The following is a 25,785-nucleotide window of genomic DNA, read 5'->3' on the forward strand; positions in this document are numbered from 1 at the left end:
CCTCTGTGTGTGTGTGTGTGTGTGTGTGTGTGTATCTCACATCTTCTTTATCCATCTATTGATGGACACTTGGGATGTTTCCATATCTCTGCCATTAGGTGTTTTGTTTTTTCTGGTATTTCTATTTTTAATTTTCTGAGGAAACCCCATACTGTTTTCCTATACTGGTTGCACCCATTTACATCCTTGCCAATTGTGCACAAGGGTTCCTTTTTGTCCACATCCTCACCAACACTTGTTGTTTCTTGTCTTTTTGATTCTAGTCATTCTGACTGACTGTGGTTTTGATTTGCATCTCCCTGACGTTGAGCAACTTTTCATGTGTCTGTTGGCTAGCTGTAGGTCTTCTCTGGGAAAATGTCTATTCGGGTTCTCTGCCCATTTTTAAGTCAGATTATTTGGGGGTTTTTTTGGTGTTGAGTTGTATAAGTTCTTTATATATATTTTTATATTAACCCTTATTGTATACATCATTTGCAAATATCTTCTCTCATTCAGTAGGTTGCCTTTTCTTTTTATTGATGTTTTCCTTCACTGTGCAGAAGCTTTTTATTTTGGTGTAGTCCCAATGGTGTATTTTTGCTTTTGTTCCCCTTGTCTGAGGAGTCATATCTAGAAAAGTGTTTTTAAGGCCGATGTCCAAGAGATTACTATGTTTTCTTTAAGAACTTTTATGGTTTCATGTCTCACATTTAGGTCTTTAACCCATTTTGAATTTATTTTTTATTTTGGTGTAAGAAAGCGGTCCATAATAATTATTGACTAACAACATTACATACTATCTATGGTTTACAATGCATTTGTATTACATTAATGTTTATAATTATGGCAACAACCTCTGACAAGGCTGGTACTGTAACTGTTTTTACGATGAAGAGGGGCATAGAGACAGTAAGTAAATTGCCAATGAGATAGATTCAAATCCAGAGCTTTTCACTTTAGAGCTTTTTTCACCTTATCCCGGATCCTCAGTTATTAATAATCTTTCCCATTCACTACTCTGAAATCAGAATGCCAACACAAAAATAGAGATACTTTCTGACAAAAGATGCTTTCTTTAAAATATTTGCCCTCCATCCTTCTGGAAAAGAACTGGAGTCACTGGGTAAGTAATAGATTTGAAGTTTTTTGGTTCCTAGTAAGTGGAAAGCACTGGCTGAGGGTCAAAAGATCTGGATTCCTCTCCTGGTTATTTCAGTCATGAGCTACTTGGACTTCCAGAATTTTTTACTTCCTCTAATCCTCATTTTATTAATATCTAAAATGAGAGATCTAAAATACTTAGTAAGTTTTCCTTTAGTTCTAAAATGCTAATAATTTCCACACCCAAGACTTCATCATATCTCTTCCTCTCAAAACTTCCTAGGTTACAGCTCTGCTCATGAAAGCTTGATAAAGATTTAAAGCACAATACTGTCTAAGCCATATAAAAATAGAGTCCCAACCCTCATTATTAATGCAAATGTACACACAAGGTCAAACAGACTCATTAAGGTGCTCTGAAAACACACCAGTGGCTCAGTTTGCTGTTTAGATAAAGTCATGCGTTATTTTTTGCCATCTGATAGTTTTTATGATGATTCAGGAATATACTTAAAAAATAAACATATATAACCATGGATCATCATCCAAGGAAGTAGTGGGGAAGTAAAACAGAAGAAGTTTTGAAATCTGGACTGAGATTCCTACCTGGGAAACAAAACAAAACAAAACTTAATTGTAGCCAGAGTGCTTTTGTGGAATAAAAGAAAAAAAAAAATCATTACTCACAGGGGATTCTGGTAACATTTTATTCCTAAGTTATTAATATCACTAAATGTAGTGTAAGTCACAGAATGGATGTACCTTGGGAGATCCATGAAAATGATTTTCAGACTTCATTTTTGCAAAAAGTAATTCTAAACCTAATGAGCAAACCCAAGCCTGCACATTTTTAGGCAATGAGCCAACACACTAACTCCTCTATTAAGAGAGAGGACTTGGAATTTCATGTTGTATTATTAACACCACTGGAGCTACAGCTAGTCCAATAAAGTACGTATGACACACTGCAGAGTACCTGTGAGCTTAGAAGCAACAAATGGTAAATCCTGGTCCCCAATGTGGCAACAAACTGAGGTACTTTAACTAATTACAGCAATTACTTTAATATTTCCTTCTCAACTCATGCACTGTCTATGAAGGGACACCATCCTATGGTCAATGCCAACGTGTCCCATAGTATCATTTTGGAAACTGTCAAGTGGATTCCTCAGTTACATTTGCCTCACATACTCCCAAACTTTGTATTTTTTTCTTGAAGTGAAAAGTGGTATTGGGTCACTTAAATAGCATTATCAAATGGGAGCATGTGAGGAGGGACTAGTTGTTGAGTTCTGTCTGGTACAGAAAGTAAAGGTGACACGCATAAACTCTGGGATTACTGATTAGAAAAAAGTTTCCACCTCTTTCCCAGTCATAGCTCTCTGGTAGCAAGAAGATGATCAGGGGAGAGATTGTGACAAATTCCTACTTATGGATTTACTCTTCATAGTGTTATATGAACCAGAGAGACTGGAAACAAGTCTTATCTCACTTATACCAAAGTTTCTCTACCATCTAATGTTCAAATAAGCTTTAATGAGCATCTATAATGCATCAGATCTTGTGAAAAGTGTCAGAGAAATGATAATAATTAAGAAACAATCCATACTTTGAGACATTCTAGCTGAGAAGAGATATTTGTCAGTTTCAATCTTCAAGACAGCTGAGCTATATATGTATATGGATTTTACATTATTATTATTGACACATAACATTTTTCTTGAGAACTGAAGAAAACCAAGACCACACCGGTTGATTTGTCCAGCAAAGATATCCCAAGTTATTCATGTTGCTTCTACTACACAGGAACAGGCCACTCCAGGCCCAAACACTTATAACTAACCTCCCTGAATATATTTCCAATGAGTAATCAAGGAGGTATTTGGCTTCCTACCTTAACATGTTTGAATAAATGACCAATGATGTGTGCCTAGGCCACAACCACCTTCTCCTCGCCACTTTGAGTCTTCCTAGGGATTAGTCACTTGATAAATCTGCCATTGAATGGTTTTAAAATTATAGGTTAATCGACAAGGAAAACAAACAAGAGGGTTTATATGTTTTTCATTAAGATCTGGGCTCTGGTCTAGGACATGTCCTCTAAGGAAGCTAGGAAGGGAAATGTCTTAAATTTCCAAAAATTGCTCACCCCAGCCAAAAGGCACACTCATTGTATAAGATATACGTTGAGATGCCAAAAAAGGGCTCACAAAATTAAGGATAGTCTTTATTCTCTAAGTAATGGACCCAAGGAGAAATATTTTCTACTATAATTGGAGAGACTGGGTCAGGTAATGGAAAAAACACTAAAATAGTGGTCAGAGTGCCTGGATTTAGTTCAGCATAAGACTGCTGTACGACCTCAAATTTCCTTCTTATCTCTGGCTATTGTCTTCATCTGTAAAATAAACAGGTTAGAAAAAGATCAGAAAACTTACAAACCAGGTGTCTTGGGATCCATGGAGTATCTGAGCAGTTCTGCAAACACTTAGTTTTAATGTTATTTTAAAAGGATATTTAACCTAAAAACAACAAGGACTTTAAGAAATACAGAAAGTTATATAAAAAATACACATTTCAATGCTAACAGCACATCTAGTACTAAGGTATTTGGCTTTGTTTATGTTTTTCTTTTTGGTTTTTCTGGCAATCTGGAATACAAAGTTTTCCCTGACATGTTTTGGGATCTATTTGGATGTTCCGAAGACAAATTTCATTGATTAGGAAGGTTGTAACTCTACACTGGTCTCTTTCTTTTTTAAAATTCAGGCTTGCCCTTATACATGTAAGTATATTGCTACAGCACAGATACCATATTCAATGAAGCACAGCCAAGGCTCAGGTTCATCTGCTCTGTGCAGGCCCCTACTTTGGCAAAACAGTTTGTTGTTTGATAACAAGCAAAGAATGAGGAGAAAAACAGGTGATTTTGGCATTTAATTTTATACTTGGTGCGTTTTGACAGAGTAATGTGTATGATTAAAAATAATTGCAGCCAGGGACGCCTGGGTGGCTCAGTCAGTTAAGCATCTGCCTTCGGCTCAGGTCATGATCCCAGGGTCCTGGGATCGAGTCCTGCATCAGTCTCCTTGCTCAGCGGGGAAGTCTGCTTCTCCCTCTCCCTCTGCCTCCCCCCCCGCCACCATTTGTGCTCTCTCTCTCTGTCTCTCTCTCTCTGACAAATAAATAAATAATATCTTTAAAAGATAAAAAAAAATTTAAAAAAGGGATGCCTGGGTGGCTCAGTCGTTAAGTGTCTGCCTTTGGCTCAGGTCATGATCCCAGGGTTCTGGGATTGAGCCCCACATCGGGCTCTCTGCTCAGCGGGAAGCCTGCTTCTCCCTTTCCTACTCCCCCTGCTTGTGTTCCTTCTCTCGCTGTGTCTCTCTCTGTCAAAAAAAAAAAAAAGCAGGATGCAAAAAATAAAAAAATAAAAAATAAATTAAAAAAAATAAAAATTATAAAAATAATTGCAGCCATTCTTAATTGTTATTAATTCGATGTAAAAATTTCCTGTAATACATGTTTCAATCTTAAGGATTGTTTTAAAACTGAATACAACCTTAGGATTTTAAGGGAAAAAAAATTTTTAACTCCATTTTTAACCATATATTTTATAAAATGTGATTTTTGTAATTTTCTTCTAGTAAAATAAAGTAATTGGATGCTGTGGCTTATTGAAAACTCTAAATTTAAAACTCCTAAATTCAAATTTGTCTTTATCAAAAAAGCATCTTCATGAAAACATATGAGAGGACCTTTATGACCTTGGTGTAGGCAGAGTTCTTTTTCTTTTTTAAAAAAAATTGAAGTATAATTAACACGCAGTGTTAATTTCAGGTGTACAATATAGTGATTCAACAATTCTATGCATTACTCAGTGCTCAACACAAGTGTACTCTTAATGAGTTCTTAAATATGCCATCAAAAGCACAAGCCATCACAAAAATTGATAAATTGGATTTTTTCAAAAGTTCAATTTTGGCAAGGCACTGTTAAAATAAAACATAAGCCTCAGATTGGGAGAAAATTATCCACAAAATACATATCTGACAAAGAACTTGTACCCAGAACATAAAAAGAACTCTGTTAAAACAAAATTTAAAAAACAACCTCCTCCTTCCAAAATGGGTAAATGATTCAAATGTGCTCATGAAAGAAGATATATGGAGAACATTTAAGCACATAAAAAAGATACTTGACATCCCTTAAACCAAACCACAATGAGATACCACTACATATTTATTGAAAGGAAGGGAGGGGAAGAGAGGAAAACTGACCCATCTGACAATACCAAGGGCTCAGGAGGATGTGGAGCAACTGGAACTCTCCTAGGTGATCAATGGGAATGCAAAATGGCACGGCTACTTGAGAAAACAATTTGGCTGTTTCTTATAAAGTTAATATGCACTTGCCATGTGACCCAACAGTCCCACTTCTAAGTATTTGCCCAGGTGAATTAAAACATGTTCACATGGGGGGGCAGAAGTGGCGGCAGCTGTGACGGCGGCGGCTGTCAGACCTGGAGAGGGGCCGGGGCGGAGCGGCAATGGAGGGTCAGCGCTGGCTCCCGCTGGAGGCCAATTCCGAGGTCACTGACCAGTTTCTCAAACAATTAGGTCTACATCCTAACTGGCAGTTCAGGAATGGATCCTGAACTCCTTAGCATGGTACCAAGACCAGTGTGTGCAGTGTTACTTCTCTTCCCTATTACAGAAAAGTATGAAGTATTCAGAACAGAAGAGGAGGAAAAAATAAAATCTCAGGGACAAGATGTTACATCATCAGTATATTTCATGAAGCAAACAATCAGCAATGCCTGTGGAACAACTGGACTGATCCATGCTATTGCCAACAATAAAGACAAGATGCACTTTGAATCTGGATCAACCTTGAAAAAATTCCTTGAGGAGTCTGTGTCAATGAGTCCTGAAGAACGAGCCAGATACCTAGAGAACTATGATGCTATTCGAGTCACTCATGAGACCAGTGCCCATGAAGGTGAGACTGAGGCACCAAGTATAGATGAAAAAGTAGATCTTCATTTTATCGCATTAGTTCATGTAGAGGGGCATCTCTATGAATTAGATGGATGGAAACAGTTTCCAATTAACCATGGGGAAACTAGTGATGAAACTTTATTAGAGGATGCCATAGAAGTTTGCAAGAAGTTTATGGAACGTGACCCTGATGAATTGAGATTCAACGCCATCGCTCTATCTGCAGCATAGCTGGTCAGTGATGGAAACACCAAATACTGTATTATTTGCAACAAAAATTAAATTTCTGCTGCCATACACTAACTCAAAAATTTTGATATTTTCATTAACTTGACTGATTAAACTTGATGTGAATTAAAAAAAAAACATGTTCACATGAAAATCCATACACATACATTTTTAGCAGTTTTATTAATAATCACCCATGAGGGTTAATTTTGTGTGTCAACTTGACTGGGCCACTGGGTGTTCTTTGAGGGTGTATTTAGATGAGATTAACATTTGAATCAATCAGTAGACTGAGTAAAGAAGATTGCTCTCCCTAATGGGGGTGGGTACCATCCAATCAGTTGAAGACCTGAATAGAACAAAAAGGTTCACTCTCCTGCCAAGAAAAAACTCCTCCTGCCTAACTTCCTTTGAACTGAGACATTAGTTTCTTCCTGCCTTGGAATGAAATCATCAACACTGGCTCCTCCTAGGTCTCAAGATTTTTGGCCTTCAGGCTGGAACTATGGCACCCACTCTCCTGGGTCTCCAGCATGTCAACTCACCTGGGAGATCTTGGGACTTGTCAGGCTCCATAACTGCATGAGCCATTCCTTAAAATAAATCCCTCTCTCTCTCTCTAGAGTTTAGTTTAATCCTATTAGTTTAATTTTTTTTTGTGGAGGACCCTAGTACATTGCCAAAATTGGAAGCCACCCAAATGTTCTTCAACTGGGAAAGGATAAACAAATGGTGGTACATGCACAAAGTCAAATCTAATTAGAAATAATATGGATGAATCTCAAATGTGTTAAGAAGCTGGACTTAAAAGGCCACACACTATACCATATGATTCCATTCATATCACATTCTGGGCAAGTCAAAGCTATAGGGAAAGAAAAAGCAGGAATGGTTGCCAGGGGCCTGAGGTCAGGAGAGAGGATGTCTTCCAAGGGACACAGAGGAATTTTTTATGGTGATGGAATGTTCTATGTCTTGATTGTGGTTATGGTTACATGACTGCATGGGTTTGTCAAAACTTGTACACTATAAAGGGTGATTTTTATTGTGCATAAAATAATCTCAATTAAAAAAAGCAGTTACAGATTGACATTATAATAAGTAATATGTATACATTTGTATAAATTTAAGACTGTAAAATAAATACACACTAATAAAATGCCACTTAACAGTTGGACTTCCAAGCAAGATTTTGTTTGCAACAAAATCTTTCTCTTTTGAGAAAACACATTACAAGAGACATAGAGTAAGATGAGTCCCAAAAGCATCTAAAGAAGTACCTAGAACAAAGTCCAGCTTTCCTAACATAAAAGTTTAAGCTTTCTCATCAATGCTATAGCATTTTCACACCTGTGGCCCAGGTTCTGGAACTTTCTCTGTCTAGGTCAGATCTGGGATGGGGTTAGTGGTGACCAGCTAAGACAGTACCGCCACATTCAGCACCACTCTCACATCACCACTAAGTGACAACATGGCCAGGGAGTGAACAACGTCTACTAAGAGCTCAGAGTGCTAGGCAGGATGTTACGTTGCCTTTAACACTGTGTTGTCTCATTACTTCCACTCTTTCAGTCTCTTTCCTATCACATTATTTATGACGAGTCTGATGTTCTCATTGTAGTTGATCACCAAATATTTTCAAGGATACAAGGTCCTACTTCTCTGCTTCTGTAAGTAAAAAGGATCTAACATCTTCTATTCCCAGGTCAACTTGAAGAGTTTTCTCTATTAATGTTTTTCTTAACAAGCCTCCAAAGCAAGGATCAAGGTATTAGGTTAAAAGTGTGCCTTAGGTTTGTGATAGATTGATAGGTGGTGTCTCTGTTACTAGGGGGAAAAAAAAAAAAACAACAACACTAAACTATCAAAACAGTCTATTCCACATGGCAATTAGAGCAGTTTCCTCCTATACTCACAGGGTCTCCAAGGTGTAGGAGGCCTATTATTTCAACAGTGTTGTAGGCTGCAAATTCTATTCTGTAAAACGAGGATGACATTATCTATCTTGCTTTCTAATATACTTCTCATGGAAGATGAAAGATCTCAGAATAATGTATTCAGAAGAAATCAAGAAAAACTCTGACTGAAAAATACTGCAGTTTATTTAATATTGGATGCAATTAATAGTAACTAGCTGGGTTTATAGTGCTTGTCAGTTGGAAACTACTAGCACAACCCATATGTCTCCTGTATATAAGCTGATATGTATGCTTAAATGGTGGCCTTAGAGAAAAAGGTGAACTTAATGCGGTTAAATAAAAGTCAACCTTTCTTTCTAAATAAAATGCATTAAGTAGGATCCAAATACCCTGAGAATGCACATTCAATACACTAGAATTTTATCATACAACAAAAAGCTAGGATATCGCTTATGTACAAGACACAATGTTTATGTGTCAAAATTCTTCTCAAGCAGTATTTTACATATTCATTGACAGGTATCTCTCTTGCCTTTTTACCCCCACCTAAAAAGTGCTCGAGTCCTTCTCACATCTGCCCCCTCCTCACAAAAAATGAGAACACCTGCCTTAACACTGCCCCATCCTCAAGAAAAAATCTCCCATTAAGTTCATTGACAAGTGTTGCTCTAAAAGATTTGCGGTTATCTTCTGTCTTTGCATTTTTACCATACCCTTTGTGTAATTTCTCAAAATCCAGTCTAAATCACCACCATTTTACTGAAAAGGCTCACGAAAACCACGTTTAATGGCTTCCTGAGTTACCCAGTTTGGTGGGTTTTTCCTCATTCTCCTTTGGGACTCTGCAGCTGAACTTGAGAACTGCCCCTCTTGTTTTCTCTGAGAGTAGAACACCCTGGTCCTCTTCCTACCTTGCAGTTACTCTGCCTACTGCCACCTTCCCTTCCTTCCTCCTTCCATCTTCCAAATACCTGTTACAAGCTAAGAGGACTCATGTTTTGTCTCCTTTGTTCACTGATGTAGTCCTAGAAGCATGAAGAGCGCCTGGTCTGTAAAGGCATTCAGATAGTTGTTGAATAAATGAATTTTCCAATGTCCCCAGCCAAGAAGTCCCTGAGGCTATTGTGCCTATAAAACTTCTGCATTCAGTTAGCAAAGGGAAGAGAAAGAGGAAGGAATTACTGAGCAGTGCCCATGCAGGGCCTGTTACAAATGTGATGAAAGCCCTCTGATTTGTAGGATTACTGCTATCGCCCCTTAAGTAGGTCCTAGCTGATAAGTGCATATCCGATGTGAGACTGTGTTCTTTCCAACAAGCCTCATGAAATTCCCAAGTCCAAAGTTACTGGTCCATCTCCATCCAGATCTGGTTAACTTTGTCTCATTCAGTGGACCTCCAGACTGAGTAACTGTACAATATGCACAGGACCTAGATGTGAGTTGACAAACTGACCCCAAATTAGTCAAAATAAACATTCTATCCCAAAGACATTAATAATGCCATTATTTTGAATACACCCACTTTTATTGGCATGGATTTTTATAGTTCCTCATAATATTTACACTTTAAAATCATTGAGGAAGTCACAAATATGAGTTATTCCATGTGGATTCAAGTGTTATGATTTATTTTCCAACCTTCCTTCACTGGGACAGACAACAAAGTGACTGGAAAAGGAGTCATAGAAATGCCTTGATTGACAAAAAGCCTTGAAATAGCACCTGTGACAACATGGGTGACTGCTTTATTCTTCAAGATGGCTAGGCTCTTTCTGAGTTTCTGTACATAAGCAATCAAGTTTAATAAACATCTCCAGTTACAGACCTATCTCAGAAGAGGCAGAAATGTTTCTAGAGCTGTGCTTGCTTCATTTGGAGTCCTTGCAATTGAGGATGTATATAGGTTGACAGTAAAAAGTGACCAAGTACATCTGTAGTACCTATTCTTGAAAGCAGAGGGGCCTAGAATAATGGTCAGGGAATTCTAAAACTCCACAAAGAAGGCTCCCTGACCATAGGGCATCAATACACATCATTTTTAGAAACAGTTTTGGCAAAGTATCACCCTGATTAATTTGAGCTCACAAAGATCTGATGTAATATTTAAAAACCGATCTCTTCTTTGTGTAAACATGGATTAAGAAAAATGTAAATCCCCTATGTGGGTTTATTTTTTAATAGGAATATTAATTATATATTTATAAATCTAGGGTGCTCACTGCCTTTAAGAGTTAAGACAATAAATGGAATTTGGCAGAACATTTATTCTGATTACTAGATGTTTCATGATACTTGGAACATCAGGATGCATGTGAAATTACACTCAAGTATGATGCACACAATCACTTGGAAAAGATCAGATCTCCTTTTGACTTGATTCTTTTCTCCTGGAATATAGACAAACCACATTCTTGTTTTCCTCCTGCACTACCCACCCCCCAACCTTAAACTATATTATGTTGGACTGATATTCATCTCCATAATTTGGGCTTTTCAAAAGGATCATTGTTACAAGAATCACATTTTTCAGCTTTCCAGTAATTGCAAGATATGAATTTAAATCAGAATTCTCATTTCCTAAGTGATCAAACATTGAGCATCACTCATGAAATGTTTGCAAAGTAAATGTTTAACTCTTCTGTGCAAAGTTTAAATGTCACTTCAAATTTATTTTGACAGAGAGGTTGAGATGGCTGTAATTTTCTCTCCACCAATTTTTCTATTTTAAATGTTACAGCTGCACGTATTAATAATGTGAAAAGACAGGGGCACTATTACCTGAAAACTCCTACATAATTTCTTCACAAGTCATTCAAAACTGAGTAACTAAATACACAGGTGAATGACGATACAGGGCCAGCTATATAATGTCTATCAAACTCCATGCCCGCTGGAGGGTTTTATACCAACAACGTGCTGCTGCCCCATGGATTGTATCTGCCAGCCTCAAGAGCTTCAGCCTGCCAGCTTTGCGCCATGCACCCTTCATGAAAGAAATTAACTGGCTCCAGTGCCCACAGCAGTCATCCATTCTCAATAACTACAAACTACTTACACATAAATATTTAGATTACGAGGAATCTCAGTGTTGGACCATCACCTTTCCCTCACCCACACATCAGAGCAGTAGAAAGCTTTCTGACTGCATGTCCTTGAATACAGTGTTAATACACATATGAAACAGATTAGAATCATGGAGGTGTTTGAAAGAAAGGAATTTTGATTTTTATAAAGATGGGACATGAAGATCATTTTTCTTGGTCCGAATTTACTATGTTAAAACATCCTGCAATCGAATGAAGCACTGGGTGTTATACGCAAACAACGAATCATGGAACACTACATCAAAAACTAATGATGTAATGTATGGTGATTAACATAACATAATTAAATAAAATTTTAAAAAAATCCTGCAATCTCAACTATAGTTGTCAAATATAAAAGCAAATGCCTGTTTCCTTCTCGATCACTTTCTTTTATTTTTCTTTCATGTGCTTTTCATATTTTCATATAAGCATAACACAGGTAAGAATAAAAGTGCAGAATTAAACCCAAATATGATGTATCTGTGAGGAAAGCACCCAACAGTCCAGTACTAAAAGATGGAGCATACAAAGAAGGAAACATTTGTCTTTCTGTTTCTGGATATAATTGGTTTTCAAAGCCAATTTTTAAGGGGTTTGCTATGCAAAATCCTCCAGCAGCATTCACAGCTTCTCAGTAATTGTATTTAAAAATAATCTTTTGTTATGGGTGGTATTTGGTTGCAGGTTGGAGGAAAAAAATGTAAAATCACTCCAAGAGATACTCCTGATAGCTGGCAGCCTCTGTCCCTCCATTTTTTTTTTTTTAAAGGTAATTAGATTGCTAATGAGCAAGAAGTGAGCGATGATGTAGGAGTCCAATATTTGAGTCTAGGTCACAACAGAGTCAATTTGGACATTGATCCTTATCTCTCAAGTCTAGGAAAATCTCATCTGAAAAAAATGAATCTCTCAAGTTCTATTTATAAATCCTGGATGCAATTTGAAATCTTGCAGAGACAAGAGAGAAGAAAGGAGCAGAAAAATATTAGACAACCTTATGACCTTGAAAAGGTGATAGGCAGGCAAAAATGTTCAAATTGAACGAGATACTTGGAAGAGGGGGCCTTATTTTCCTCCCATTGCTTTGCACATTCCTAAAAGAATCATGTTTAATTTTGTTGGTGTGTTCAAAGATTTTGGTTTTAAACATGTTAAACCTCTGCATGTGCTCGGTACCAGCCACCATGCATGTGCTGCATGATGGTTTTCCTGCCCACCACTTAAATCGTGGTTAGCACTTTCTCCACCTTTGGCAGAGGGATCTCCACATGGCTTATGTGATAGAGCATTGGCCTGGGAGAAGACCTCACTTCTAGTCAAGGTACTTCTATCAGCAGCCTGCATGGGCTTGGGCCCTTTAACTCCTAAGGAGTGGCAACCAGAAAGTGAATCTCCATGGGTGGTGGACTTCACTGGTTGTAAGGAGCCCTGTCCTGCTGGGAGCATGGTGCCTCCTTTAGGCGCACTGAGGAAGAAAAGGTGAGAACCATTAAACTCGATTTTAAAGATCAGCTCTTTCAGTATGTAGTTCCTCATCTATAAAATGAAAGGGTTTACAGATTATCACACATTCATATGAGTCCAAGGTGATTTCACCTCAACTAATACAACTGATCGCTCACTCACCGTAAGTTGTCTTAACATGCAATATCTGATAAATGTCCATCTAATACAATGAGAAACAAAGAGTATTCTCGCTGTCAAAAAAACTTCCAAGAACATAGTTTTCCTATTATAATTCTCCCATGTCTCTAAATGTGAAAACTATTGCCTGTAAAATCACTTTGGTTAAAATCTAGTTTCCATTACAAAGGAAGAAAAAGGGAAAACCAATCAGTGGTTAATTTATGCACTAATGCATGTATTACCATGATAGAAGTTTCATCTGTTTGCTATTTATTGAAGGTTCACGTCCATCTTATGTTCGGCACTGGCAGTGAAGGAGAGGGACAATAACTCTGCTTTCAAGACTGTAATATGATAAAAAGCCTTGCTAAGTGCTGGAGTCAGGTAGAGAGCCAAGTGTCAGAGCAGGAAGCCTTGGGACATCAAGAGATGGTTTCATATATGATGAGGATCCCTTGGTGGGCCACAAAGGATTGACAAAGTTGGAGTGGCAGAATAAGCCAAGTAAAAGAAGAAGGCAGAGTGATGGGAAAGCATAGGAAAATAATGGAAGAAAAGACTAGTTAGAAGTTTGAATCTGATTTTAGAAGGTCTTAAATACCACACTAAGACTTTGAACTTAACTGGATAAGCAATAGTGAGCCACTAAAGGTGGGTAAGAGAGAGAAACAACAATCTCTAAGTAATTTATAACATGGCTTGAATATAGGCAAGACCTAAGGGTCTAAATTAGAATGACAGCAGCAGAGTGTTAAGGAACAAGTGTATGTGAGGGACCATGCAGCTAAAATGATCATAACTTGGCAATCCACAAGATACAGAAGCTAAGGGTGAGGTTGCCAAAGATGGCTGAGATTTTTACCCTGGACTTTCACTCTTAGGAGAACAGTGGAACCTTAAATATATAGGGCAGTCCCCAAAAAAGACTGTTGTGTGTTATGTTTATATTGGGTGGGGGGAAAGTCAGAAGGAGACAGGTAGACAGGTCTTTTCAACCTTGGGATTATAAGAATTTTTGATGCTCTGGCTTCAGAAATTTTAAATTTTGAGATGCTGGAAACAGTTCCCGGGTTGGATTTTTCCAGCAAAAATGAGAACTTTTCCTGGAGCTGGAACTCAGGGAAACATTTGAATCCAAACAAATAGCTCTGAAAAGCCTTTACATAGAGATAGCAATCAATGAAATCTTCAAGAGACAACACATGGAAAGTCAGGAAACTAAAGGCTACCTTTCACAGGGTCCCATCTGGGGGGTGCTGTGGAGGCAGGGATGAGGGGGAAGCAGAGAAGACAGAGAAGCACACTCAAAAGAGAATTCAGTGTCCTAGACGTCAAGGGAGGAGATCCGAGAAGGATTTCAACACTGACACTCCATCTAGAATCCAAGCCAATGAAGACCAAGAGGGGACCAACAGCACGGGATAACTGCTTCCTCTGCAGTCTTAGCTGTTTCTGTACAGAGGTAACAAAAGGCAAGTGGTAGGAGGATTGGCTACATGTGACTAATGTTTGAGAACTTTGCCAGTGAAAAGTGGGATGGAAGCTCAAAGAAGCAGTACCATCAAGAGAAAGGATTTTGAAGTAAAGGATAGCTGAAATTATTATGAGAAATGGGGGAAGGCAACAGCCAAAAAGAGAACAAGGAACAGGGAAAGGTGCAGAAGAGGTGTTAGAAGAGGACATCAAAGAGATCAGGTGGCAAAATATTGGGTGCTTTAGTTTCTTTTCGTAGGTATGGGGACCAAAGTTAAAGCAAAGAAATAAAGGTGTTAATAGTCTAGAGACAAAGGCACTCATTCTTTTTTATTTTCTTCTTATCTTAAAAGAAATGCACCTCCCCTTTTCCCCAAAGCTAATTCAACCTCCTGGGTTTCTGCTTTCACCCTTTTCTGTGTTCTCCAGGAACATTTTTTTAATTTGCTCCTCGCTGGCTGGCTCTTCCCTATACCTACTCAGGTCTCCTGTTGGAACTGCAGGACTACTCAGGCTGGTTCTGTGCATAATCTATGCCTAGTGCATATCCATTCTTCTCGCTGCATAGCAACTTCACAAACATTAGCCTATGTAATCTGAACAGCCCTGTGGTGACGGGGGGATCCCCATTTTATGGACTGTCCCAAACCACAATCATAGGCGGCGTCTGCTAGGACTCAAGACTGGATCTTCTGGCTGTCAAGGCTCATGTTCTTTCTCCTATGCAGAGCCGTCTCCAGATATGTGTCAAGATGCCGGCGGTAGACTCCGTTTCTGTCTAAACATTACAAAGTACCTGGCTTGCTGTCAGAGACCAAACTCTAAATGGCTGAAATAGCTTGATAGATTGTGTGAAAATTTTATGGTCCTTCCGTCAGACACCGTAATTTACTATCACATAATACACAGAAGACTCAAAAGAAACCATCCCACAAGGGCAAACAAAATGGAGGTGGTGGCCCTTTGACACTCTAAGGCCAGAGGCATTATATGGATCCAATAAGAAAGCTGCTTCTACGAGCGAGAGAACAACCTCTTGATCTTGCAAAATGTTTTTGGACACCTAAAGGCTCTTTTATTACTGAGGCTGATTAAAATGAAAAGTTTAAATGACTAAAATGTTCTTTTTGATGAGTTTTTGCCATGAACCTTGGACCAGTGGGATTGGAGCCCTTTGATCCTGGGCACTCACATAAATTCAGAGTCATAAAACAACATTGGATTTGATTTTACTAGTGTGGCTGATGTTGCCAGATTTGTAATGCAATCTTGTTTTCTCCCCTCCTCATTTTTGGGCCCATCCACCATTATTTTATAGCCAGAGGAAAGGAGTTTCCATTTGTTTTTGGCAATCAAGCTTCAAGACTGAGCCACTACTCTAGAATGCTGGAATCCCAGAGAAAAATAATGATACTGTATTACATTCATCAACATGAGGCGAATCACTGTTATTTTATGTGCTGAAAGTAAAATATCAAAAAGAAAACCCCTTTTCTGGATGAAAATACAGATTTTCACTACTTAAAAGAGTTTTAAGATGATGTGGCTGAGAACTTACTACAAGTCTGAAGTAGGAAAAATATCAGATTTAGTGTTCATAAATCTCTAGCAAGACTAATTGAAAATTAATTTTTTAAAAGATCAAAAGACCCCCCAGGTTATTTATTAATGAGTGGCAGACCCTATCTTAGTTTTCAAACTTCATTTACCTAAAACAAAAACAAAAACAAAAAACCTGCTATCTGTGGGAGAAGTAAAGGAAATATTCAATAAGACATTTAACAAAAAATACACCATAAATATAACTTAGATGTTTAATTCACTTCCTTTCCCAATCTTCTAATCCTTTTCCTATGTATCTGTACCACAATATTCCTATAACTTCCAATTCCAGAAATGAAAGTTTTACTATAAAAGGTCTATGAGGGAAGAAAAGCACAAATACTTCTACAGAGACTTGTCTTACACAGACCAAATGATCAATAGTGGGTCACAACTATTCATTTTTTATGGAGTAAAACATCAGTTTGAGCTCACTGAGAAAGATCAATGATATACTTAGCCTGTTCACTAGACCAGGGAATACTAATTTAAGTTGGATAAACAGTTTTCAGTAATTTTTCATGGCTCGCCTGAAGGCTGGGAAATTGTTCACCAGGACAATTCTGTATGCGACATAGGGCATAAGGGTCACGACAGGTCTCAGTAATTCCACTTTGAAAACAGTGACCACAGAATACATGTGTCGCTATCCAATGGGCAGTGCCTCATGACATTTTCAGTTGAGTTTCCTTTTTTTTTTACATTTTTAAAATTTTTATTATTTTTTTAAAAGATGTTATTTATTTATTTGACAGAGAGACAGTGAGAGAGGGAACACAAGCAGGGGGAGCGGGAGAGGGAGAAGCAGGCTTCCTGCCGAGCAGGAAGCCCCATGCGGGGCTCGATCCCAGGACCCTGGGACCACGACCTGAGCCTAAGGCAGACACTTAACGACTGAGCCACACAGGCACCCCTCAGCTGAGTTTCTCAATCCCTGCCTGAGGCTCCAGTGAACATTTCAGAGGATGGTCCAGCCAGAGGAATAGAATTCCAACACACATTCACCTCCTTGCTTGTGTGAATATATTAGATTAAGCATAAATGAATTTGCCATTTTATAAGTCAAAATAGGCCAAATATCAACAATTTCCTATGGTTCAACTTATAAACCTCATCCAAATTTGAAAAAAAATTATTCTGTTTTATCAATTAATACTTTAAATTACATGCATTGTTTCTTTGCAGGAGATACGACTCATGCCATATGTTTAATATTATTATTAATAAACAGAACTGTATTAAACAGATACCCACAACAGCTTCCGGAGTACAAGAAACTGTCACTTATTTGTAGAGAAGAGTAATTGTCTTGGTGTTGTGCATATATTCAGTCACGATGAGGGGAGGGTTATGCAGATACCAAGAAAGAGCGCTCTCATTTCATGCTTGAAAACATAGCATTATTGTCAGCACCCTCTGCCTCCCTATGATTTACTAATTTAAAAAATATTGATTGTGTACTTACAATGTTCCAGTAGTGGTCTAGGTACCCAAGGGAGAATCAAGCTGTGCAAACATGTACAGGGAAGCAACAATGGTGGTTTCAGTAACTCCAGCTTTAGCAGAAGCAACCATCAGCGCTGGAGAAGGTCCGCGCTTCCTGTCGGAGAGAGCGAATTCTCTCTCTCCCACCCCTAACTTAGGCCAAGCCAGTATCACCTCCTACCTGTAGGCCGGCAACACTTGCCAGTTGTCCTCCCCACTTCCACTCTGGCTTCCCTACATCTACCCTCTACAACAGCCTAGGGGGGAGGGCGTCTCTTGAAAAGGCAAATCTTTTCATGTTTCACACTTCTCTGCTCCGAACCAGTAGATTCTCACTGTTCTGAGGATGAAATCGCAAAACCTTAAGGACGAACAAGGCCCTTCCCGATTATGGCCTCTCTTGCCCTCCTCCGTGGCAGTGCTTTTCAAACCCTGGTCCATGATCCAGCAATGGGATAGAAATCAATTTATGCTTTACCACCAGCATTTTTTTTTTAAATATGAGAGTTAAATATATCAGAATACATTCACATTAAATCAGTTCTGTTTAAGAGAACTCTTATTTCTCACACATGCAAAAACACATAATCTGGGTTTCGATGGAAAATGCATTGCTTATTCCAAGATACAGTTTAAAACACTTGAAAACCACTACTCCAGATCTTCATCCCCAACCTTTCTCCTCTATCCAGTCACACTGGCCCTCCCCAGAGTCCTTCAAACCAGCCAAGCTCCTCTTCACCCTTCAGGCCTCTGCTTAAATGGCACTTGCTAAAAGAATCCTTCCCTGACCTCAAATCTAAACTGTATCCTCTCATAGCATCCTATACTATATTTCTCTCCACAGCAATATTATACTTCCTGAGGGATTATTTTTATCAATATCTGTCTCTCTGACTGGACTACAAGCTCCCAGAGAGTAGGAACCATGTCTATTCTATTCCATCCAGCATCCAGCACAGCACCTGACGCCCAGTAGGCTCTTAATACTAAGTGAATGATCGAGAGAAGTCTAATTTCCCCTTAATGATTCCATCTGATGAAACAGAGATGACCAATTTCATAAGGCACTGCTTTCTGGTGGCTCTTTTTCTTTTCTCAGATAGAATGTACATGCCTATAGATAGCCATAAATACATCACGTATTACTTCTGTAAGTACACTGAGCCTTATGCCTCTGAGTGCAGATATATGACTGTATGCATATATTTGTGCGTGTTCTGGGAATGAAACTAAGAGTGGTTTGATTCCTCATGTATTTAAAGCAAAGTTCTGAACTGGAAATCTGCTTCAATACAAAGAAAATCTACTTGAAGCTTATTAAGAGAAAAAAGGGTCAAGCTGACCTCCAGTGGTAAGATTAGGGAATGGATTCTAAAATAATTGTAAAACACCCAAGTTATCTGTCACAAACCCATATATCTATGTGATATACCTTTCTTTATGTGTATTATATGTATTTGCAACAAAGAGGGGTCATACCATACAAAATACTAGAACAAAGTATGCAGAAGTGTATTACAGAAACACAGCAGCTTTTAGAGACAGGAAAAACAACTGCCACTCATTTATGGCAATCAGAAAATCTGAGACTTGAAAATTCTCTTAGTTGACATGTAAGATCTAAAATTCTCAAATTCCATTAAAAGTAGATAATATTAAAAAAAAAAAGCAGATGCTAACACTCATATAGTCTTTCCCTTCATTAGTCTCTAGGTAAACACTAGTACTTATTTTAAGCTGTCTGTTGTTATTTGACCTTTATGGCATATATTCTATTTTTCTAACTAGATAGTAAATCCTCTGAGTAAAGAATTTATGTGAGGGTTAAATAAAATAATCCAAAGGATGCGCTAAGTAGAGTGTCTGGCATATACAATACAGTAATATAGTAAATGTTAGCTGCTATTGTTATAATTATTAAATGATGTTTTATCTCTAGTGCATCTCTTATGTTTGACAGGTACTCAATTGGTATTTGATTATAAAAAGCAGAATTACGGTAGCTCAAAAAAAAAGGCAGAATTACATATATGAAATTCTATTTTAGCAAATGCTTATCTTTAAAGCAAAAACAATTTTGAAATGCAACATCTTACTTAGGTCTTCCCCCCTCAAATCTATGCTGTCACTCGTGGGGTGATTTTACATATTCAAATATTTCTTTCACAAAAGCACAGCAGCATCAATACTTCCATTAAGGGGAGGTCATGGAAATGAGAGCATCATACTTTTATGACAAAAATATTAAAAGCAATGCTTTTTGGAACATTAGGTTTAACATTAATTTCAGAATGTTTTTATTTTATATAGGTACAAGGTTTATATTATAAGAGCTTTACCACCAAAAACTAAACTTCAAGAGCCACTGACTTAAACTAAGCATGCTGGTCATCAGGAGAGATACAGTAATTACCATCTATTGGCCATCTACTGCATGCCATTGTACTTGCAATCCCATACCTAATTACCACAGTACTTGCACTCAGCATATACATTAACCAAGTTACAATATCATCACAACCTCTTTCTAATGAGAAACTGAAGCTCATAAGGGCTTAAGTAATTTGTTCAAGACAACACATGTAGTATATAGTGAAGCTAAGATTAGAACTCAAGGAAGATTCCACATCTGGATTTTTATCCAGCTCTCTTGCCTGGAATTAAGTTGCATATCATCCAACAAATGGTTAGTTGACTTCACCATACAGATTCTTTTTCAGCAGGTTCTGCTCCTAAGGCCCACCACTCTTAAGGACTGATATTCTACCCAAGGATAGATCAAAGGTAAGGGTCAGACCAGAAACAAGGTCCTTTCATGAATACTCTCTGGCAAGGACTTTCGAGGTGTAAGAATTTTCAGAGGTAGTTCAGGTGGAGGTTAGGAGTGTGCCACCTCATAGAATTGGTGTAGTAACACAACTAATTCTCATATATAAAGACTGGCACATAGTAAATGCTCAATAAACACTAGCTATTATTATTATTGTTCTTCCTTTACTAGGACACAGAGCAAGCTAGAATAACTTGGAGTGAAAAGGTCAGCATATACACATGCATATATGTGCACACACACAAACATGCAATAAATTCACATTATGGATTCCAAAGCCCACATGAGGCTGGACTTATTAGAAGAGGCAACAGGTACCATGTATCACACATGGGCACATCCTACAAATAGGTGACAACATAGAGAGTAGCCACATCGTTCCATGTGCTTAAGGGATCAGTAATGCTGGGTTTCAGAAGCTCTGTTGGGGAAGATAAGGTTTGAGAATAGCTAAGGAAACCCTGCAGAAATCAATGAAGTAACTATCTGGCAGAATGCCTAGAAGTTTTGCCCCCATATTTTCTGACTTGGTGGTCTTGACAAATTGATTTGAGACTCAAGTTTCAAATCTCTATGATGAATATAGACAATTATCAAGAATATGGTGAGAAATATCAGAGTTTCCTCTTCAAACTGGGCTCAGAACCAGCTGTGAGCAATGAAGTTGAAGAGGACAATTTTCTACCTGCTCCTTCCTTCTGTACTTTGGTGGGAAGAACAGCAGAACAGTTTGGGACTTCTGAAACCAGTGAGATAAGAGGACTCTTCCCCAACACCATAAAAATGTCCCCATTGTTTTTTTTTTTTTGAACCATATGAAGAGCCTATTGTATAGGATAAGAATAAGGGGTGATCTGCAGAAGTCTCTGCCACAGGATGAGGGGAAGGAAAATGAAAATTAAAAAAACCATTATACTAGAGAAAATGAATCAAATCAGTTGACAAGTTGACTGTGGAGAGGAGCCAATTTGGAAATCAGACACACCTAGTCAGTAAATCTTGCCATCACAGTAACCAGCTGTGAAAACTCAGGACAGGACCTTGCTTCTCCTGAGTCTCAATTGATTAGAAATTATGTATATGAATCACTGAGCCAGTTGACAAGTTGACTGTGGAGAGGAGCCGATTTGGAAATCAGACACACCTAGTCAGTAAATCTTGCCATCACAGTAACCAGCTGTGAAAACTCAGGACAGGACCTTACTTCTCCTGAGTCTCAATTGATTAGAAATGAATCACTGAGCACAGTACCTGGCATAGAGTTAGTACTTCGTATTCAATAACTGATGGTAACCATCTCCAATCAAGTCAGAAAGCAAAGCGTACTCAGCATTCAAACTCTACAATCAAACAAAATTTCTTCCCATCCCTTCCTAAAATGTCCTAGACCATACCCAATATTTTGCACTAAGAGCTTATTTTTCATGTACCTTCCAACACTGCTGCCCTCTCTATTCCATCAGCAGCCCTTTTAGGAAAAGACAGGATGCAGGAAGAAAGGGGATGAGGAAGGAAGGAAAAATAAAAGGAAAAGAAATATAAAAGTCCACCAAGATCTAAGAGCTCAAGGGACTTTTGCTTGGTATTCAAGAGACCATGGAGAAAGAGGATGAGGACATTCTTACTCAGCTCTTCTATGCTCCACACCAGGGTCATCAACTGATGTCTCCACACCAGGCAATCAACATAAACAAGTAAAGGAGTCCAGATTTTAGGAGGAAGGGAAGATGGCAGCAAAGCAGGAAGACCCTAGGCTCCCTTCCTCCCAGGAATGCAAATAGATAACTATCAAATCATCCTAACTACCCAGGAAATCAACCTGAAGACTGGCAGAACAAACTCCCCAACTAAAGGTAGAAAAAAGGACACATCAAAGAAAGTATGAAGTGCAGAGATGTGGCTTGAGAGAGAAAAAGACCATGGTCACTGCAGTGGGGAGGGAGCAGCAGTCATGGAGAAGAGCAAGAGATAGACTAGCACACAGGAGAGCACACATGGAGAAGACAATTCCCCATAGCAACAGGCTTGGAAAGGGAAAGGGCGCAAATTTCATGAGTTCTTGCAACCAGGGGGACTTAAAGACTGGAATTTTAAAGGTCAGCATGCTTCTCGGAGAACCAGAGGCATTGGGGCTGCTCTTGGAGAAAAGGCAGGCAAATAACCTACTAACTTACAGCATGCAAAGAGTGATCTGAAGAGTGCCTGGGCAGTGGGGAGGTTAGTTGCTCATCTTGGAGCATGTCCCAGACAGGCAGCATTCACAGAGAGACACCTCAAGGAGCAAAGGAAATGGCAGATGTTATTTCCCTCCCCCATCCCTTAGCATAAGCACAGGGCCACCTCTGGGAACCAGTGCAGCCCCAACACTTGCTACCTAACTTGCTCACACCAAGGCCCATGCCCTGCACTCTGGTGAAACTGCCCCTTCCAGTCATGCTTGCCTCAGTCCCAGCAAGAGGAGTCCCCTCCCCCAGAAGACAGGCCCAATCCCTGCTTTTACAGTGTCTCCCAATGTGGGAGTTTTACAGAGCCTTGATTCTGGTGGCAGTGGCGACAGGTCTCATTTCACAAACAGACCAGATAAGCACACCTAGATAAAATATGCTACATTCAGGTCAGGGACCAAACAGTGCCCACGACAGGCAAAGAGAGCCTCTGCATATGACTGGCCTGAAGGATAAAGTGGCCAGGACACAACAGCAGAGCACACGTTGAAGACACTCCCAGAAGTGCCAGGCCCTGGGGAACAGGGGACACTACATGGCAGGGCACTATAGGACCTCTTCTTCATAAGGCCATTAACCTCAAGAACAGGAGACATAGCTGACTTTCCTAAAACACAGAAACAGGCACACTGACTTAGACTAAATGAGAAGACAGAGAAATTTATCCCAAATGAAAGAACAGGACAAGGCCAGGGCCAGAGATCTAAGCAAAACAAATATAAGTAATATGCCTAATGGAGTATTTAAAGTAATGATCATAAAGATTCTCACTGGACTTAAGAGTGGAAGATGTTTGTGAGACCCTTAACACAGAGATAAGGAATAACATAGCAGAGATAAAGGGCTCGATAAATGAAATGAGAAACATGCTTGATGGGAGGAATAGCAGGCTGGAAGAAGCAGAGGAACAAATTAATGACCCAGAAGAAAGAGTAATGGAAAGTAATGAAGCTGAACAAAAGAAAGAAAAAGAATTATGCATAATGAGAACAGACTTAGGGAACTCAGTGGCTCCATCAAACATAATAACATTCATATTTTAAGAGTCCCAGAAAAAGAAGAGAGAGAAAAGGGGGAAGAAAACTTATTTGAAGAAATAGTAGCTGAAAACTTCCCTATTCTGGGGAAGGAAAACAAATATCCATATCCAGAAGGCAGAAAACACCCAACAATATCAACAAAAGCAGATATGGACCAAGACATATTGTAATTAAACTGGCAAAATATAGTGATAAAGAAAAAATTTTTAAAAAGCAGCAAGACAGGGGGGCGGAGCAAGATGGCGGAGGAGTAGGAGACCTGGATTTCGTCTCCTCTCAGGAATTCAGCTGGATAGGGATCAAACCATTCTGAACACCTACAAACTCAACAGGAGAGCAAAGAAAAGAAGAGTAACAACTCTCTGAACAGAAAAGCGACCACTTTCTGGAAGGTAGGACGTGCGGAGAAGTGAATCCGAGGCGATATTCGGGAGGATAGACGGCGGGGGAGGGGCCTCCGTCGGCTGCTTCTGGCAAGTGATAGAGCCACGGAGCACAAAGTCGGAACTTTTAGAAGTCTGCTCCGCTGAGGGATGGCACTCTGGTGGCGAAGTGGGGGGTGGAACCCTCACGGGACAGTGTGGTCTCAGGACCCTCGGGGTCACAGAAAGACCGGGGGTGCCTGAGTGCGGCAGAGCTCCCAGGTATCGGAGCAGGGAAGCCGGCTGCAGAGACGGAGCCCAGGCGCGGGCTCTCAGCTCGGGGTTGCCATAAACCGTGATCCGCGGCACAGTCGGGCCACTGCTCCTCCAGCAGGGACCCAACAAGCGGCAGATCCGGGGAGACTCACCTTCTTCCCCCGGGAGGAGAGGTGCGGGAGCGCACCGCGGGGATCTGCTGGGCTTGGAGACTCCACCCGGGGTCGGGTGCCAGATAGAAAGGCGCGGTCACAGGCCGGGTGAGCGCGGAGTGCGGCGGGAGACCGGGGAGACGGGAGTGACTGACGGCTTTTCTCTGGGGGCTCGCTGAGGAGCGGGACCCCGAGTTCTCGGCTCCGCCGGGGCGGAGACTGGGAGGCCGCCATTTTCACTCTCCGCCTCCAAAGCTGTACGGAGAGCTTGCAGGGAACAAAAGCTCCGGAGAGCAAACCCGAGCAGATTACTTAGCCCGGACCGGCAAGGGCGGGGCAATTTTGCCTCCGGCAAAGACATTTGGGAACCACGGCAACAGGCCCCTCCCCCAGAAGATCAGCGAGAACAGCCAGCCAAGACCAAGTTTACCGATCAATGAGAACGGCAGAACTCCAGCGCTAGGGGAACACTGCACATAGAATTCATGGCTTTTTTACCATGATTCTTTAGTCTTTCAAAGTTAATTATTTTTTTTAACTGTCTTTTTTTCTTTTTTCCTTTTTTCTTTTTTTTTTTGAATTTTTCTTTTTCCCTTTTTCAACCAACATCTTATCAATCCCTTTTTAAAAAAAAAACATTTTTATTTTTCATTTTTAAAGTCATATTCTATCCCTTCATAGTAGTTACCCGTATTTTTGGCATATATATATAAGTTGTTCTCTCTTTAAAATCTTGAGATAGTTTCTTCTAACAGATCAAAATATACTCTAAATCTCTAGTGTATGGTTTTTTTCTACTCCCCTGCCTGATCACATTCTCTCCCTTTTTTCTTTCTTTTTTTTTTTTTTAATCCTCTTCTTTCTTTTTTCAAACAACTTATCAAATCCTTTTTAAAAATTTTTTATAATTTCCATCTTTACAGTCATATTCCATCCCTTCATCATATCAACCCTTATTTTTGTACATATATAAGTTTTTCTTTCTTTAAAATTTTGGGAGGGACTTTCTTTTAACAGACCAAAATACACCCAAAATCTAGTGTGTGGCACTGATCTATAATCCAGCCTGATCATATTTGATCACATTCTGTTTTTGTTTTGTTTTGTTTTGTTCTGCTTTTGTTTGTTTTTATCTTTATCTTTTTCTTTTTTCTTTTTTTCTTTCCTTTTCTTTTTTCTCTCTTTCCCTTTCTTTTCCCACTGCTTCAGGTCTTTTCTGATTTGTTTAGAGTATATTTTCTGGGGACGTTGTTACCCTGCTAGCATTTTGTTCTCTCATTAATCTATTCTCCTCTGCACAAAATGAGAAGACGGAAAAAATCACCTCAACAAAAAGAACAAGAGGTAGTACCGACTGCCAGGGACTTACTCAATACGGACATTAGTACGATGTCA

The 25,785-nt window shown here is 39.3% G+C and overlaps 2 protein-coding genes across 5 annotated transcripts in view; one reads left to right on the forward strand and one right to left on the reverse strand.

Moving 5' to 3' along the window:
• FMN1 (formin 1) overlaps window positions 1–25,785 on the reverse strand; it is a 430,597-nt gene that overhangs the window by 203,908 nt on the left and 200,904 nt on the right. The window lies entirely within an intron of this gene.
• LOC118534817 (ubiquitin carboxyl-terminal hydrolase isozyme L3-like) lies at window positions 5,568–6,449 on the forward strand. Its single transcript, XM_036090901.2, is given in 2 exon segments — window positions 5,568–5,724; window positions 5,726–6,449. Coding segments are annotated over 2 exon segments (681 nt in total). The 5' UTR covers window positions 5,568–5,632; the 3' UTR covers window positions 6,315–6,449.

The sequence above is a fragment of the Halichoerus grypus genome, chromosome 8 (assembly GCF_964656455.1).
Source record: "Halichoerus grypus chromosome 8, mHalGry1.hap1.1, whole genome shotgun sequence".
Taxonomy (NCBI): domain Eukaryota; kingdom Metazoa; phylum Chordata; class Mammalia; order Carnivora; family Phocidae; genus Halichoerus; species Halichoerus grypus.